The sequence below is a fragment of the Pyrus communis genome, chromosome 13 (assembly GCF_041283825.1).
Source record: "Pyrus communis isolate YQ-2024b chromosome 13, ASM4128382v1, whole genome shotgun sequence".
In the NCBI taxonomy this organism is placed as follows: Eukaryota; Viridiplantae; Streptophyta; class Magnoliopsida; order Rosales; family Rosaceae; genus Pyrus; species Pyrus communis.
Genome location: NC_142577.1, coordinates 24977392 through 24995535, shown reverse-complemented (window position 1 = coordinate 24995535; position 18144 = coordinate 24977392). Strand labels below are relative to the sequence as shown.

At 38.3% G+C, this 18144-nt stretch overlaps 2 protein-coding genes across 2 annotated transcripts; both read left to right on the top strand.

Moving 5' to 3' along the window:
• The first annotated feature begins 10757 nt into the window (after positions 1 to 10757).
• LOC148691995 (two-component response regulator ORR26-like) lies at positions 10758 to 12554 on the top strand. Its single transcript, XM_088683603.1, has 3 exons — positions 10758 to 10950; positions 11924 to 12076; positions 12176 to 12554. Exons 1-3 carry the CDS (start codon positions 10824 to 10826, stop codon positions 12421 to 12423), a joined length of 528 nt encoding a protein of 175 aa, XP_088539729.1. The 5' UTR covers positions 10758 to 10823; the 3' UTR covers positions 12424 to 12554.
• Positions 12555 to 14154: 1600 nt separating this feature from the next.
• On the top strand, positions 14155 to 15385 carry LOC137738361 (small heat shock protein, chloroplastic). The gene is made up of 2 exons (XM_068477996.2): positions 14155 to 14533; positions 14758 to 15385. The coding sequence occupies exons 1-2, from the start codon at positions 14287 to 14289 to the stop codon at positions 15231 to 15233; spliced, it is 723 nt and encodes a 240-aa protein (XP_068334097.2). The 5' UTR covers positions 14155 to 14286; the 3' UTR covers positions 15234 to 15385.
• The last annotated feature ends 2759 nt before the right edge of the window (positions 15386 to 18144 follow it).

Below are 18144 nucleotides of genomic sequence, written 5' to 3'. Positions count from 1 at the left end.
GTTTTGTGGTTTGATTGATTTTTTATTGTTGTAAATATGACTTTAAATGATGATTATGAAAATGAACGATTATGATTATAAAATTTGTACAATGAAACCACGCTAATCACAAGGGGAAGACCTTTCCCATGCAATGGATGCAATTATATATGTTCATCCTTTCATGTAAATGTTGGTTTAAAATGATGATGTTATTTGTATCACATTTACTAATCACTTCTCAAAATAGAGGTGTACCTGTTGATATGCGTGAGACTTACATGGTTACCTGTACTTAAGAAGCAATAATGATATTCATACCATGTTTTTGTACCACATTTTCATACCACCTTAGGTGGTATTTGATGTGGACAGCCACTCCATTTGAATTAATTAGATTTTTAAATTTAGTTCATTATTTAATAAACTAATAATTAAGAAAAACTAGTTAATTAAATAATGATTGTGGTATACAAGTAGTCTTTTTCCTTCATTTCCCAGGTTTTGCAAATTTTTCAAATGATGCGGTTGTTTACATCAGATGTCATCTAAGGTTGTATATAAATATGGTATAAAAAAGATGGTATGAATAACATTACTCCTCAAGAAGTGTTCGACAATGTGATCAACAAATGGGGTCCAGTTAACAACATAAATGACATAGAATTTTTGTTGGGAAATTTATTTAACACTTTTCTTTTAGGGTGGTGCTATCCACACATCTATTTTTACATTCCACACACGTTCTTCTGGCCGTCGAATCGAACAAATTGAAGAAGATTAAATGACAAAAAGTGTTACTAATGTAAATACACAAGCAAAGTTTATATTATTGAATTGGTTATAAAACGTGACGGTGAGACAATCATACTATAAATCACTCTTAAATTCCCAATCATAGTAAAGGAATTTTTGCCCGGCTGCCGAATTGTCTCATCATCATTCAGATTGGGCCTCCGAATCAATACAACCATACTTCTCAACCCATCAACCCAACTAAAATTGCTTGGGGTCCAAAAACAACTGCTAAGATAATAAGATTTATAAACAATGCTAGGCATAAAGTTAACTAGTTAAGTGGTGGCAAACATATGAGAAAAACTTGGATAGGTCAGTCGAAGATTGATAGTCAAACACTTTTACAAGGGAGTGAGCCCTTCTCTATACGAAAAAACATACCGTAATATTTTTATGAGAGTGGCTTTGACTAGACTTTACTGAAGTTTTTCTCTGGACATATTCTTAGAATGGTTGTTCATGGTATTCAGCATCACTGCAACAGTAAAAGGGGGAGTGAAAACAAAAACAATAAAAGTAAAAACAAAAGAAAGAATACAGAGGTTAAGAAGAGGGGAAGCATCGTAGGAGAGCATAAGGGGAGAGTCATATTCTTTTAACTTTTACATAAACAAATAAAAAGGCAGTCCACTGATGAGAAGTTGCATGGAGTTCATCTTCCTAGTTTTTTAGACACCAATCACGCTCACCCTCTCTTTTAGTAAATTATTGTAGAATTTCTAAGTGGTCATTTCCTTTTAGAGCCATTGAGTTTTTATTTCTTCGAAGTCCTTTCCTTTTCTACCCCACTCTCCCAAAAGTATGCCTTTAAAGGCTTATAATCCCCTAAAGTTTTTGAGAGATGTAGGAGAAAAATATTGAAGGTTAATGGCTCACCCACTAATTAATGAGGTTCAAACATGTATTTAGGCTCACGCCATTATTTGCATTTTTGTATGACACAAAGTGGAGGAGGAACTTACATATAATGAGAATATTACTACCATTGCGGTCATCTTTTAAATCAATAACGACTGTCATGTAATAAAGTTAAAATACATGATAGTGTATGGATTAGTCTGAGAAATTGACACTACATATCACGAACAATGTGCACGATATTTTTAAGTCAATCACCCACTCAAGGGTGAATCCACCTTTGAGACAAGGTGGGTCAGCTGACTACTCCAAGTTCATAAATCCTCCATGAAAGAGTTGGGTGCTGCCCTTTGAAAATTTGAGATGCCCTTGAAAGGTGTCCTCCAACTGCTCGATGAATTGCCTTATGAGCATTGGGCAGGGTAGCTGTTAGCCTCATGCCTATGTATGCTTTGCTATGGGCCCTTTCGATAGGCACACTCGATATATGTTAGCATTTGTCGCCATGCTTGCTTAAAAGTTATTGACGTCAATCAATATGCTCGCTCGAAAGTTGTTGGTATTTGTTGACATGCATGCAATATGACTTGGAAAATGACCCCAGGCCTATCACGACTCGATGAAATGCCAATTTGGTAATTATTTTGTACAAAATATTTTGCATGCTACTTGCGTTATTCTTATTGACCCTTCCAATAATATTTCTTAGATTCACCACTGCTCGCACTGTCATGTAATAAAGTTAAAATGCATGATATTGTATAATTAGTTTGAGACACCGTCGTAGTTTCATTCTGTTGTATGTATGACAACGCATGATTAACTTAAGATATTGTCACAGTGATAAATATATCGCGGTCGTATGTATTTGCATATATATATATATATGCAAGTGTCTTGAGACATCCCGTCCCGGGATTATTAAGACGTACTTGTGAAATGACTTTTCTACCCCTAGCTTGTTTCGTTATGTCGTTTGGTGGTTTTGTGTGGTGTGGCATGTGTTGGGCCACACACACACACACACTGTCTCACTCTCCCTCACCCTCTGTCTTCTTCCTGTCTCTCTCTCTCTCCCGTACTCCCATTTCTTCTTCTTCTTCCTTCAAACTTGTACGGACAAACCCAAAACCCCTCAAACCATCACAGATCGAGGAAACCAAGGACACAGTTGAGCTCGTGAGGTCGAGGGGAACACAGCCATACCATTTTCAGGTGAGAACTCCGACGTTTTCACGTCGATTTCACAAACTCCGATTTGAGTACTGTTCATGCAAGCTTTAATCTAGCTCGTTTTTGGAATTTTGAAGCTCATAGGTGTCTTAGTGAGGTCCTAAGGAGCATCGGAGTAGCTCGTTGGACGAATTTGGACGTCGGGATCGTCCTGTTCGAACTTGGCCGGGTTTGGAAGTTGGTGACAGGTATGATCTAGTGAGTTTTAGCCCTTAAAACTTGTATGGATGTGTTCTACTAGTTTAGGGCTTTAATTTGGTCCAAGAATCATGAAAAACGGTTGAGAAATGAGTGAGAAAACACAAGTTGCAGGTTTTCCAGCGCCGGCGACGGCACCGGAGATTGAGCGGAGAAGGTGACGGAATATTCCGTCAAATTTGACGGAATATTCCTGACGCCGTTGACGGAATCCGTTAGAAATAACGGAATATTCCTCACGGCGTCAGTTGACGCCGTCAGTGTGCGCCGCACGTGCCTGCGCGTGGCCGGCGCGTGCGGCGGAGGAAATTTTTTCTAAAAATATGGTTATGATCCTGAGGTTGTGTAGAGCACGTTGGTATATTCATTTGTCCATTTTGAGCAATGTATGTGAAGTTATTACGAGAAGTTGGTTATGTGCCTTTAAATTAACGTTTTTGTAGTTATTTCGCTTATAGGTGACACATACCCCGAGGATGAGCGTTCGCACTCGAGGCAAGGGGGCTATGACCCTTCCACGTACCAGTGAGTGGGCTTTTGTTTTCCGTATATACCTATATACAGTTATTTTCCCAGAAATTGAGTAAAAAGGGTTATTTGTCTTATGCCATGCATGTTATTATTATCGTTTATGCATCATTGCATGCATTACTAGTGGCATACATATACATATGCATATTGGGTGCTGTGGATGCACAGGTAAGTGCCAGGTAAGTGGTATGCATGTTTACATTCAGTAGTGATTTGAGATGCTTAGAGAGCTCATAACCTGCACCCCCGGTGTTAGTGCTCCCGCCCAGAGTAGGGCACAGTCCTTCACGTGATGTTCACCTCCCGCACCACACGCTCAGCTTGGATCCAAGTTAGGTGCACAGTCCTGTCGTACAGACCACTTTAGGTGGTTCCGACTCGTAGGTGACCCGCGATTATTCGCACAGCCCTCACGTGATCGTAGCACTAGAGCGTATATATATATTACACCCAGGCCTGTCGTACAGACCACTTTAGGTGGTTCCGACTCGTGGGCAGGTTCAATTATTTAGTTTGAGATTTGAGCTCTGTATGCAGCCGTACAGGTCACGTTAGGTGACTCCGGCTGCCAGATTATATGTTATGGATGTGATTTATACCTGAGCACTTGCATTTCAGTATGAGGTTCTGACATGGCATATTCTTGAGCATGATTGGCATACCCTTGAGCATGTTTGGCATATCTATACATACGTATATATGTTTATTTTCTGGGAAGTATACAGGTTTTACGGCGAGGGGTTAGAATGTGTTTTACTAAATGATTTTCAAAGAGCTTTGTTTTTGCCCACTCACGCTTTTGTTTTGCGCCCCTCCAAGTTCTAGTTGATTAGCAGTTTCGGTGGTTTTCCCAGAGGGCTTGTCCGGCATTTCTGACAGATACTCACCAGCGTAGGGTCACCTTCGGGTGTACTTATGTCGCAACTTTTCTTTTGGACTGCTATAGTCTTGCTCTGAATTTGTATCTCACTTATGCTAGCACTTGTCTTAGTACTTTGTATGCTAGTTTTAATTATTCGTACTTTCATATTACTACTCTATTAGCTTCCGCACGTGCACATGGCTACGTCACCTTCGTGTGACGGCCAGCACGCCCTGATCTCGGTCGGGGTGTGTCAGAACATAAGACCATAACTCCAATAACAAATATACGAATGTATATTATACCTATAACCGAGATATGAAACCTTACTAAAATGTACAAAAACATAGTATACTTACAAGCAAGACAAATTAATCTGTGATTGGTTGATTATAAAAAAAAAAAAAGAATTGTCACATAGGTAGATAAATAAAATTAACTTATGATATAAGTTGATTATAAAATTTTAGAGCAGTAGGAAAAACAAAAATAACATGAAAAAAAAGAAGAAGAAATAATTAAAGAGATAGTTAGAAAAAAAATTTAATTTGTCTACTAAATTTTAGGGAACTTTAACGAAAAGCTCACGGTATTGTTCACTTTAACGAAAAATCATATTTTTACACTAAAAAATCAATTATGGTACTATTCACTCTATCATTTATTTTGTTCTTATCGTTAAAACTCAAAGTTTTCAAGCCATTTTAATTAGTTTTCTTTAAATTTTAATCATTAAAGAGATAATTATTGATGATAAAATAAGACTTAAACTTAAAGAATTAGACTTATTTTAATAATTCGAGTATTCTTAATATTGGGTAAAAAAATTGTAACTTACGTAAACTTTCCTAATCCAAAAAAGTAACGTGAACAACGCTGACCGTTAAGTTATCCGGCGCCAAATATTCGTTGGTTCCCTCTCTGTCAAAAAATCCAAAGAAGCCATTTTTTAAAATTTGGAGACACTCCGAATGTTGTGCGGAAGCGTCAACCAAGTGTGAGTGAAAAATAAACCACAATAACTGACAAAAGATAAATGGAACAATACCAACAAGAACACCAAGATTTATACTGGTTCGGCAATGCCTACATCCAGTTTGGAGACGACGGAGTATTTCACTATAATCAATGAGAACATACAATAGTGTTTATCACTCAATTTCCCAAAGACCCGAATAACCCAAGCTCACACACTTACAATAGGAAGAGAAAACCAAAAATACAAAGCAAGACAATTTGAGAAAATTCTTCTCTATGCCGAATGGCTTCTTGCTATTTTTCTTTCTTCCTTGTTTCCTTGATGTGTTTGAGTTATGCCTACACCTCCTTTTATAGGCCAAAGGCCTCTCATCAAGTCAAAAGAATTAGGCATAAGTGCATCCATTCTTTGACCACAAATTAGGCATAAGAGCATCCATTTTATTTCCCACATGTAGCATGCCAACCATCAATTTTGACCACAAAAGTAGCCAACATCATTTGTTGGTTTTAGACTACTTTGTTTGAGCCAACAATCAACAATCTCCACCTTGGCGCAAACCCTCTAAGTAGAACTTCCAATAGTCGTCTCCCACTCCCCCCATGGGGCAATCAACAAATTTTACAAATGTCAATCAAGTCTAAGCAGTGCTTAAACTTGAGCAACGAAACTGGCTTTGTTAACATATCCGCAGGATTGTCAGCGGTCCCAATCTTCTGAAGAAGAATATCTCCCTCGTCAATAATCTCACGAACAAAATGGAACCTCACGTCAATGTGTTTCGTACGTGCATGATGAACTTGATTCTTTGCTAAATGAATAGCACTCTGACTGTCGCAATGAACATCCACATGGTCTTGTTGAACCCCTAAGTCATCAAGCAACCCTTGAAGCCAGATGGCTTCCTTTATAGCTTCTGTTACAGCCATGTATTCTGCCTCAGTAGTTGACAGAGCAATTGTAGATTGCAGAGTCGACCTCCAACTTACTGGACCTCCAGCAATAGTGAATACAAAACCTGTAGTGGATCTACGCTTGTCCAAATCACCTGCGTAATCAGAATCCACATATCCAACAACACATTGACCAGTAATTTTATCCTGCTGGAACAATAAACCAACATCCACAGTACCCAGAATATACCGTAGAATCCATTTCACAGCTTCCCAATGCCCTTTTCCTGGATTATGCATATATCTACTAACAATACTAACAGCTTGTGAAATATCAGGCCTAGTACACACCATAGCATACATCAAACTACCAACAACATTTGCATAAGGAATTTGAGCCATGTACTGACTCTCTTCAACAGTTTTAGGAGACATAGAAGCACTAAGTTTGAAATGAGGGGCAAGAGGTGTACTAACCGGTTTTGAATTTTCATTCATCCTGAAACGTTGTAGTACCTTCTTCAAATACTGCTTCTGACACAAACTAATCTTGCCCTTCGATCTATCTCTTTCAATTTCCATACCTAGTATCTTCCGAGCTTCTCCCAAGTCCTTCATCTCAAATTCATTACTCAGTTGAGTCTTCAACCTTTCAATCTCTACTTTGCTCTTACATGCTATAAGCATATCATCAACATATAAAAGCAGATAAATGAAGGTTCCATCTTGTAGTTTGCGAAAGTATACACAATGGTCATAGTGACTTCTTGTGTACTTTTGCCCGATCATAAATCGATCAAATCGCTTGTACCATTGTCTTGGAGACTGCTTCAAGCCATACAATGATTTTTCCAATTTGCAAACCCAATTTTCCTTTCCAGCAACCTTAAAACCTTCTGGCTGAGACATATAAATCTCTTCCTCCAAATCACCATGTAAGAACGCAGTCTTGACATCAAGTTGGGCCAACTCAAGATCAAACTGCACAACCAAAGCCAACAGAATACGAATAGAAGAATGTTTTACTACAGGAGAAAATACCTCATTGTAGTCAATGCCTTCTTTCTGAGCATAGCCTTTAGCTACCAATCTGGCTTTGAATCTTACATTGTCTTTTCCCAAAGATTCCATCTTTTTGGCATACACCCATTTACAACCAATTTCTTTCTTCCCTTTTGGTAACTGAACCAGCTTCCAAGTCTTATTTTTTATGAAGAGATTTCATCTCCTCATCCATAGATTTCATCCACAACTCGTACTCTGAACTCATGACAGCTTCTTTGTAGGTGGATGGAATATCATCTTCAATAACGGGAAGTGCATATGCCACAATATCAGTAAATCGAGCAGGCTTTCGAATTTCCCTTCTCGATCTTCTGGTTGCAATATAGTCTTGTTGCTGTGGAGGCTCTTGGGTAGGTGCCTCCTCTTCATCATCCTCGTCCTCATCATCATGATTAACTGTAGGACTAGTGTTTGTAACATCAGACCTTACTGGAACAACTGGAGTCTTCAGTAACTCCACCTGCTTTGAGCTACTCATGGTCTTGGTCGTTTCAGTTTCACCTTCATGCTTGTTCTGATTAACCATAGCAGCCTCATCAAAGGTCACATCTCTGCTTACAACAAATTTCTTCTCATCTGGACACCAGAGTCGGTATCCCTTCACGCCAGTGCTAAAGCCCATAAATAGAGCTTTCTTTGCTCTTGGATCCAACTTGCTTTCTCTGACATGATAGTAAGCAGGACAACCAAATATGTGTAAGAACTTGTAATCAGTACAAGGTTTACCAGACCATACCTCCATGGGCGTTTTGCCCTCATTCGCAACAGCTGGCAATCGATTAATGAGATGGCTTGCATAAGTAATTGCCTCAGCCCAAAATGCCTTGCCTAATCCAGCATTAGACAACATACACCGAACTTTCTCAAGCAAAGTACGGTTCATGCGCTCCGCCACCCCATTCTGTTGCGGTGTCTCCCTAACCGTGAAGTGCCTCACAATACCCTCATCTTGCAAACTTTCAAGAAAGGATCAGACTTATATTCACCCCCATTGTCTGATCTGAGAGTCTTGATCTTTCGACCGCTTTGCGTTTCAATCATCTTTTTCCACTTCAGGAATATCTTCAAGACTTCATCTTTACGCTTCATGGTGTACACCCATATTCTTCTAGAGAAGTCATCAACAAAAGAGACAAAATAATGGCTACCTCCCCAAGATGCATTCTTGGAAGGTCCCCAAACATCAGTGTGAACATAATCAAGAATGCCTTTAGTGTGGTGAATAGCAATGCCAAATTTTACTCTAGTTTGCTTACCCAACACACAATGCTCACAGAATTCCAATTTGCATGCCTTTGCACCTTTCAATAAGCCTTGCTTCACCAATCCTTGCAACGCTTTTTCACCAGCATGCCCAAGACGCATATGCCATAACCTCGTGGTGTCTGTGCTATCTGCGTCAGCAGCTTCGGTGACAGCTGCTTCACCAATAACTGTACTCCCCTGCAAGAAATACAAGTTATTTCGTCTTGTACCTTTCATCACCACCAGTGCCCCATAAACAGCTTTAAGAACTCCACCCTTCATGGTGATCTTGAGACCCTTGGATTCCAAAGCTCCCAGAGAGATAAGGTTTTTCTTCATATCCGGTACATACCGAACATCACTTAATTCTCTGACTGTTCCATCATGCATCTTCAAACAGATTTTGCCTATCCCTTGTGTTTTGCAGGCATTATCATTACCCATCAAAACAACTCCACCACCCAGCTCCTCGAAGCTAGAAAACCATTCTCGAATGGGACATATATGATAGGTGCAACCTGAATCCAAAATCCACTCCTTGGAGTGACCATCAGCAGATGAACTAGCCAAAGCAAACTCGAAATCATCATCTCCAGATTTTGCAATATTTGCTTCAGAACCCGCTTTCTCCTTCTCTTTGTTCTTCAATTTGGGGCAGTCTTTCTTCCAATGACCCTTTTGGCGACAAAAGGCACATTCATCTTTAGCAGGAAACTTCCCTCGTGACTTTGAACGAGATTTTCCCCGCTTCCCAGATTTTCTTTCCTCTGTTCGACCCCTTGCAAAAAATGCCTCGGTTTGTGAATTGTGAGTCTTCAGTTCCTTCTTACGACACTCATGATTCACCAATGCCGCAGACACCTCATCAAGTTTCACCTCGGATTTTCCATACAACAGAGTAGTTGTCAAATGATCATAATCATCAGGCAATGAATTTAACAAACATAGTGCCTTATCCTCGTCAGGAATTTTCACATCAAGGTTTGCCAAATCAGCAAGTATTTTATTATAATCATTGAGGTGTTCGTGCATAGTAATACCTGGACGATACTGAAATCGGAAGAGTCGCTTTTTCAAGAAGAGCCGATTTTCTGCGCTCTTGGTCATATACTTCTCCTCCAATTTTGTCTATAACTCCTTAGCAGAAGTTTCCTTCATATACGGGTATTTCAACTCTTTATCAAGAAACGATCGAATAGCAGCACAAGCATGAAGATTAATTCGTGTCCACTGCTTGTCATCAATATCTTCTGGTTTATCTCCCAGAACCATATCCAACTCTTGTTGATACAACACATCCATAACTTCACATTGCCACATACCAAAATTATTAAAGCCATTGAATTTATCAACCTCTAACCTTGTAGTAGCAATTTGATGTCTATTGGATGTAGATGCCGACGAAGACGATGCCGACTCCTTCCCCTTCACAGATTCATCTTTATCTCCAGCCATCTACTCGGCACTATTCACGGGACTGTAGCGCCAGTAAATTTTTCACTCCCACGAGAACGCCTAGTCGAAACACTAGGCTCTGATACCACTTGTTGTGCGGAAGCGTCAACCAAGTGTGAGTGAAAAATAAACCACAATAACTGACAAAAGATAAATGGAACAATACCAACAAGAACACCAAGATTTATACTGGTTCGGCAATGCCTACATCCAGTTTGGAGACGACGGAGTATTTCACTATAATCAATGAGAACATACAATAGTGTTTATCACTCAATTTCCCAAAGACCCGAATAACCCAAGCCCACACACTTACAATAGGAAGAGAAAACCAAAAATACAAAGCAAGACAATTTGAGAAAATTCTTCTCTATGCCGAATGGCTTCTTGCTATTTTTCTTTCTTCCTTGTTTCCTTGATGTGTTTGAGTTATGCCTACACCTCTTTTTATAGGCCAAAGGCCTCTCATCAAGTCAAAAGAATTAGGCATAAGTGCATCCATTCTTTGACCACAAATTAGGCATAAGAGCATCCATTTTATTTCCCACATGTAGCATGCCAACCATCAATTTTGACCACAAAAGTAGCCAACATCATTTATTGGTTTTAGACTACTTTGCTTGAGCCAACAATCAACACCGAAGCTATATAATCTCATTCGAGCTGTAAGTCCCCACGCTACCCCTCCCACTTCAATCTTATTCCTCCTTCCATTAACTTTTTCTCAATGGAGAGTAGCTTCTCTTCTCCCCGAAACGATACTTTTCCGGCTGGCCTCCGGGTCGTCGTCGTCGACGACGATCCCACTTGGCTTAAGATCTTAGAAAAGATGCTCAAGAGGTGCTCCTACGAAGGTTGTTTCACGCTATCTCAGTTTTCTCACTATTCCTCTGTTTCGATCACTCTTTAAAGTTCAACCTTTGTTTTTTTTTTTTTCTTCTTCTCTATATTCTGGAAATTCATGGGTTTCCTGAATGTTTTTGGTGTTTTTGGAGATGGGTTTTTGAGTTGTGGGTTAATTTTGGTGGGTTCTTACTTATGAGTGGAATTTTGATCATATTTGGTAATTTAACCACTGTGTTTGTTGAAAGCAAGGATTTTTAATCTTCCCAGAAGCAGCAATTTAGTTATCGATTTTTCGATTTAAGTAAACGGATTAGTAGAATGATCAGGGTTTAGTTGAGATAGAGTATTTGATTGTCTTTACAGGCTGCTATGCAGGAGGATAATGATAATGTGTTTCCGTTAATTAGTTAGTTCAATCAAATGTTAAATACTTATTCTGTATCGAATATAAACACGTAAAGGTGATGGATTTTAGATAACTGGAGTATTCTTCGGTGCCTCTGGTAGTGTACCTGTAGAATTATTACTCTGATCAGTTGTATGGACAATTTGCTGCAGTTAAATACTGTCCAAATCTTGCTGTCATGCTTGGATTTCAGGTTTTATGCGCTGTCTAGCACATTTTCCTTTCGATGTTTGTTTCAACTACCCTAATCAAAGACCATTTTTAGTCTGTTTATGATCCTTGCTCAATAAATTTTCGTGGTACTTCATATGGGGAACTGAAGTAGTTACTTTGGTTATGTTGGGGGATATTCTCATGTATGATTACTTGTACATGATCTAAACAAGTAAAGAAGTCTTCCATTATTCATATAGAAAAGGAAATCCGTTTGTCTTACGGAATTTTGTTTTTGTCCGACTGTTAAACACGATGCTTTGGCCAGTCTGATAATATAATCAGCTTTCGAATGATGACAGCATCAATTAATTTTCATTATTTCTGAAGTTTTTTCCCTCCCTTTTTTGTCTGTGTTTCAGTGACTACATGTGGTTTGGCAAGAGATGCCTTGCACTTGCTTCGCCAAAAGAAGGATGGATATGACATTGTTATCAGTGATGTGAACATGCCTGACATGGATGGTTTTAGACTTCTCGAGCATGTAGGACTTGAGATGGATCTTCCAGTTATTAGTCAGTACTCTGCCGTTGACCAATAAAGCTTTGTCTTCAAAAGAAAAATGTCTATCACCACTTAATTTCTGACATATCATATCCGTTTTACCTGTGCAGTGATGTCTGTTGATGGAGAAACGAGTAGGGTTATGAGAGGAGTTCAACATGGAGCATGTGATTATCTTCTTAAGCCGATAAGAATGAAAGAACTGAGTAATATATGGCAGCATGTCTTTAGAAAGAAGATACATGAGATAAGAGACATTGAGAGTCATGAAAGCTTGGAGGGTATTCAGCTTATAAGAAGTGGATCAGATCAGTATGATGAGGGCTACTTTCCCAGCGTAGATGTTGGTTTAAAATGATGATGTTATTTGTATCACATTTACTAATCACTTCTCAAAATAGAGGTGTACCCGTTGATATGTGTGAGACTTACATGGTTACGTGTACTCAAGAAGCAATAATGATATTCATACCATGTTTTTGTACCACATTTTCATACCATCTTAGGTGGCATTTGATGTGGACAGCCACTTCATTTGAATTAATTAGATTTTTAAATTTAATTCATTATTTAATAAACTAATAATTAAGAAAAACTAGTTAATTAAATAATAATTGTGGTATACAAGGAGTCTTTTTCCTTCATTTCCCAGGTTTTGCAAATTTTTCAAATGATGTGGTTGTTTACATCAGATGTCATCTATGGTTGTATATAAATATGGTATAAAAAAGATGGTATGAATAACATTACTCCTCAAGAAGTGTTCGACAATGTGATCAACAAACGGGGTCCAGTTAACAATATAAATGACATAGAATTTTTGTTGGTAAATTTATTTAACACTTTTCTTTTAGGGTGGTGCTATCCACACATCTATTTTTACCTTCCACACACGTTCTTCTGGCCGTTGAATCGAATGAATTGAAGAAGATTAAATAACAAAAATTAACAAAAAGTGTGTGAAAAGTAAAATAAATGTGTCGATAGCACCACCCTAGATTTTAGTGTCTTCATTTCCTTTGGCATGCAAAGCTTGCTTCTATTCATTACGACAGGTCTTATCAAAATGAGGTTCCCGCGAGTATTGTAAAGTCATCTCCAACCGAAAGGTCCAGAAGGCCGAAAATAGCCCGAAAACCGTCTCCAACTGAGGGTTAGGCCAGAGAGCTCATGGGCCCTATAGAATCTGAAAGGGTCAAATGGCTGGCCCCTTCCAGCCAGCCAGCTAGCCTCGGGCTGGCCAAAATTTTGTTTAAAACTGTCAAATATAATTGACAGGAATAAGAGCAATAGTGTCGGTTAGAACCAACACGAATAGTTGGGAAAATTTTGAATACAACGGCTAGTTGACGTTAGCTAGCCATTATTTTTGAAATTTTTTTTTTACAGTTTTTATTTACAAAATTTTTTCTCTATAACTTCTATTTTACAAAATTTGTTTCATATATTTTTTTTAAATTCAAATTTTTTTCCTATAACTTCTATTTTACAAAATTTGTTTCATATATATTTTTTTAAATTCTATTTTTTTCCTATAACTTCTTAAGCTATTATACAACATTAAATTAAATTAAGTAACATGAAACAACATTAAACAATATGAAAAAACATTAAATAACATTAACCAACATAAAAATTATACAACATAAATTTAAGTTGATGTAGTTTTTAAATTTAAATAATAAATTGTGTTTGACCCTATGATCCTTTGGCCTTCGGTTGAAAACGGTTTTTTGTGATAGGGCTAAAACGAGCCCTATAGCCCTTTGATCCTCGGTTAGAGATGAATGCAAATATGATCATATACTGTACATTAAAATATTAATATCTTAGAGGGTAAAAGGCTAAAGCGAGTGCTCTGGCCAACCTTGGTTGGAGATGGCCTAAGTTTAAAAACGTAAACCAATAAATGCCAAATTGCCTATTTTCCAAACGATGCCGTTTCTTATTCGCCACCGAGTCTCTCTCAGATCTTTCCTTATCCAGTGAACATTTCTGGACTTCTCCAGAACTGTCTGCTTCTGAATGCGTCTTCCTCCTTCCATCTTGTTCCAGAAATGTCTACACTTTCCTTTAAATATTGGAAAACCTGGACGCTCTCCTCAAGTTTCATTCCATTCCCTTCACTTTCTTATCTAGATTTCTTAACTACCAAACAGATCCCTACAACTCCATTAATATCTTGACCAATAAACGAAACCTAACATTTGAGAGTACCAAAATGTCTCAGGCCGTATCCAATGTCAGCCCCTTTTTCCCACTGTCATCTGTGAAAACCAAAAATGTGCGATACCCTGTTTTCTCAAAACCAATTAATGGTGGCGGATGTTTTAGCCACAGTAGTAAGAACAGCCTTAAGGCCATGGCAGGAGATGCAAGAGACAACCTTGATCACTTGCAGAGGGCCACCAAGCTCCAACAACAGCAGGCCCAGCCTAGAAAGAGAGCTGCCTCAGCGCCGCCCATCGGTAAGTTCGAATTCCCACTTCAAAGTTTTACCTTTGAAGCTTTAGGACTGCTTGGGTTGTTCCTAAGCGCTTCTGCTAGTAGTGTTTTCATTGGAAACACGTTGAAAGTCGGTCAGGGAATTTGAGTCAAATTCTTTTTGGTGACTCTTTTAGCACTTTCAGAAACACGGTCTCAAACATGTTCTAGATTTGAGTAGTTTAAGAAACAAAATTGAATTTGGCAGGGTTGTGGGACCGGTTTCCAACGGCCAAGACGGTGCAGCAGATGATGGAGACGATGGAGGGTCTGATGGAGGACCCGTTTGCCTACTCCGGCGGGTACAGGACGCCAGTCACGAGCGAGACGGGCGGGTACAGCAGGGGAAGGACGCCGTGGGAGATCAAAGAAGGTGAGGATGCTTACAAGATGAGATTCGACATGCCCGGGATGACAAAAGAGGACGTGAAGGTGTGGGTGGAGGAGAAAATGCTGGTTGTGAAGGCCGAGAAGGCTGTCAAGAAGACGGAAAATGGGGCGGTGGTGGAAGAAAATGGGGAGGAGTGGTCAGCCAAGAGCTATGGGAGGTACAGCAGTAGAATAGCGTTGCCGGAGAATATTCAGTTTGAGAAGATTAAGGCTGAGGTTAAAGATGGGGTCTTATACATTACTATTCCAAAGGCGTCGATGACTTCCAAGATTTTGGACATCAACGTTTGTTGAGTGATGCCATGCACGGCCTCTTTCTTTTCCTTGTTCAAAGGCTTCCATGACTTTCCGGTTAATTGAGATCGCTTGTTCATAGGGATTTTGAGCATTTCGAAGAGCAATGTTATTTATATTATGTTTTTATAACATATTTTTATATTATTTTAGATGGTATCTGATGTGGATAGTCAAATTATTTGAATTACTTATCGTATATCATAATTATTATTTAATTAATTATTTTTTTAATTATTAGTTTATTAAATAATAAATTAAATTTAAAAATCTGATTAATTCAAATGATATAATTATTCATCTTAAATGTTATTTAAAATGGTATGAAAATCTTAAATGTTATTTAAAATGATATGAAAATGTAATACAAAAATATGGTATGAATAATATTACTTTTTCAATTTGGTGATGTTTTTCCAGTTAAATGACCTCGAACTTCTTGAGCCTGAAACAAAGCCTAAGCATATTGCATTCCTTCAAATGATGTCATGTGACCGAAGAATTTCTTATAACTAAGATAAGACTGAACCTGTCCACTCATTGCTGTTTGTGAAATCAGTACCAACAAGCAGACTAGATGACTGTAGGCCAGCTTGTGCAAGAGCAGATCAGGTCAATTAATGTTCGGGGAAATTAACCGCAAATAGAACAGGTTACAAATTTATAGTAAAAAACAGAATTGAAGGGGTACTGTTTGGGAAAATTTCGCAAATAGAATTGATTACAAACTTTTAGTTAAAAACAGAACTGAAGGGACACTGAACAAACAAAAGATACTAAACCACCGTTGTATAGGAACATGATATACTAAAAACCGTTGTTTATATACGAATATGTTAAAGCAGGGAAGAACAAAACCCTCGTCCAAAGAACGGTAATTATCAGCTGTCCCTTGAGTAATTTTATGGGATCGGACACAGGATCTGTGGGCACCTCTTCAGCACTTTCACCAAGAAAAGAATGTCTTTTAAAAATGGAGGCAGATCCACTTGTCCTTTAGGAGTTTCCAGGCGAAGCGAAAGGCTTTACGTCTGAGAAATTGTGATGCATAAACATACCATGCTCAGCTGCAACCGAGTAAAGGCCATGAACAAACACACTATTTGGGTTCTCACTACTTGTATTGGAAGACCCTGAAGTTCAGCGACGCGTTTTGTTCATTTTACAACCATGGAATCTGAAACTAAATTAAAATCCACAAAACTATTTCTACATAATAAAACTAGATGCAACTGGAGAAATCGTATGTACTTAAAAAATCATCAATATTCGGAAATTATAAGAGCAGCAAAGCAAAGAAATTGACCTAAAAGGGAGAACTTTTAGAAATGGTTTCACCTATCCCTTCACCGCTAGGTCATGAAAAAACTGTTGTCCACTTGTCCCGATGCCAGAGAAGGTTGTTACAGTACTTGATGTGAAGAAAGAAGATCATCATCACCATAAGTTTCAAAACTGACAATGTTTTATCACAAGCAAAAGCGCAAGTTTGACAATTGAAATTAACATCGATCTTAAACTAGTTATCTATGATTCTGTGGTGCAGTTTGTTTGTAGTCTTGCAAGCATCCCAAGAAATTAAGTAGCGGAAGAGATTAGGATCGAAGAATTCGTGTTAACCTTTACTGGCAGTCGATACCATGTTTCTTCTCTGTTGTTTCTCTAGGTTTAGGGTTTAGGGTTTTGGGTTCGGGTATACCACAACAAAGTTTCAGAAAACTTTCATAAAAACCCGTACGAATTCCTTTATAAATTCATTCCTCAGAAAGTAACATATATCATCTAATTAACAAATAGCCAGCAACTCAGCTGGTTGAAAAATTAAAAGCGTTGATCTGCCGCATCACGGTAAAATCTTGAGCACTTTGTAGTGTTGAAATCACTCACAGGTGTTCCATTAGTATTAAACCTAATGTTGATCAGTTTCACTTCCTGAAAAGCAAGCAGCACGTCGATCATGTAAACTCCGGCCGTGGCCTCAGACCTAAACTTGGAAGTTGTCTCATCAGCTTTCCTCAAACAACAGCAATTTCATGTACACTTGAACAAGTACGTTCTGCAAAACGGTGGTGTTCTTGAGGCCTTGGTGACATCGTGTGGAACTATTGACCAAAGTCACCAGAGCAAACCTCAAGCGTGTGGAACTATTGACCAAAGTCACCAGAGCAAACCTCATGTCTTGATAGTATGCAATGACTTGGATGCCACGGTACTCGAGGCCGGAGCGTTTGTTGGGATTTCTAATGGAGATGTTGAGGGCAAGGTTGTAGGCGAGCGTGTAATTGGATTTGGTGTAACTGAATTGGGCAAGAGAAGCATCGTCGACGGTGAATTCGGGTGCTCTGCCGGAGGGGGAGATATGTTTGAACTCAATGGTATGTAGGAATAAGACAAGCGTATAAAACAGAACAAGTAAGGTAATATCCGGTCGCGATCGGCGCCGGGTTTAGACTTTTCAGTTGTATACATGGTTGAGGAAAAACGATCGCAAAGAATAGCCCAAGAAAAATCAGCAAAAGGATATTCAATATTCAATTCTAAACATTGTATTAAGAAGAAATAGAAGTTAAACCACTTCTTAATTTGTTAGAAATCCGCATAAATGTAATCCGCGTATTTGTACGATGCTAATTATTATGATCTTACGAATTTTTTTTAAAATTTTTTTAGGCTTCAATGTCAAAATGATCCTTGTCTTTACATGTTTGATTAATTTAGTCCTAGTGTTTTCAATTTGACCGATTTAGTACTTATGTTTTAAACCGTTAGCCAATTTGATCAATTCTGTTAATTTACCGTTAAATATTTCATTTTAAATTATTAAAAAAAACCTATTTATTTAAGAAATATGAAAACTCAATGTAAAACTAAAAAAATAAAGTAAAATAAAAGTTCAGATTAAAAATTCAAG

Coding starts and splice junctions, on each gene's coding strand:
- LOC148691995 (XM_088683603.1), top strand. CDS start 10,824: ATGGAGAGTAGCTTCTCTTCTCCCCGAAACGATACTTTTCCGGCTGGC. Junction 10,951..11,923: donor CAAGAGGTGCTCCTACGAAG/GTTGTTTCACGC, acceptor TCTGTGTTTCAG/TGACTACATGTGGTTTGGCA. Junction 12,077..12,175: donor GATGGATCTTCCAGTTATTA/GTCAGTACTCTG, acceptor TTACCTGTGCAG/TGATGTCTGTTGATGGAGAA.
- LOC137738361 (XM_068477996.2), top strand. CDS start 14,287: ATGTCTCAGGCCGTATCCAATGTCAGCCCCTTTTTCCCACTGTCATCT. Junction 14,534..14,757: donor TGCCTCAGCGCCGCCCATCG/GTAAGTTCGAAT, acceptor TGAATTTGGCAG/GGTTGTGGGACCGGTTTCCA.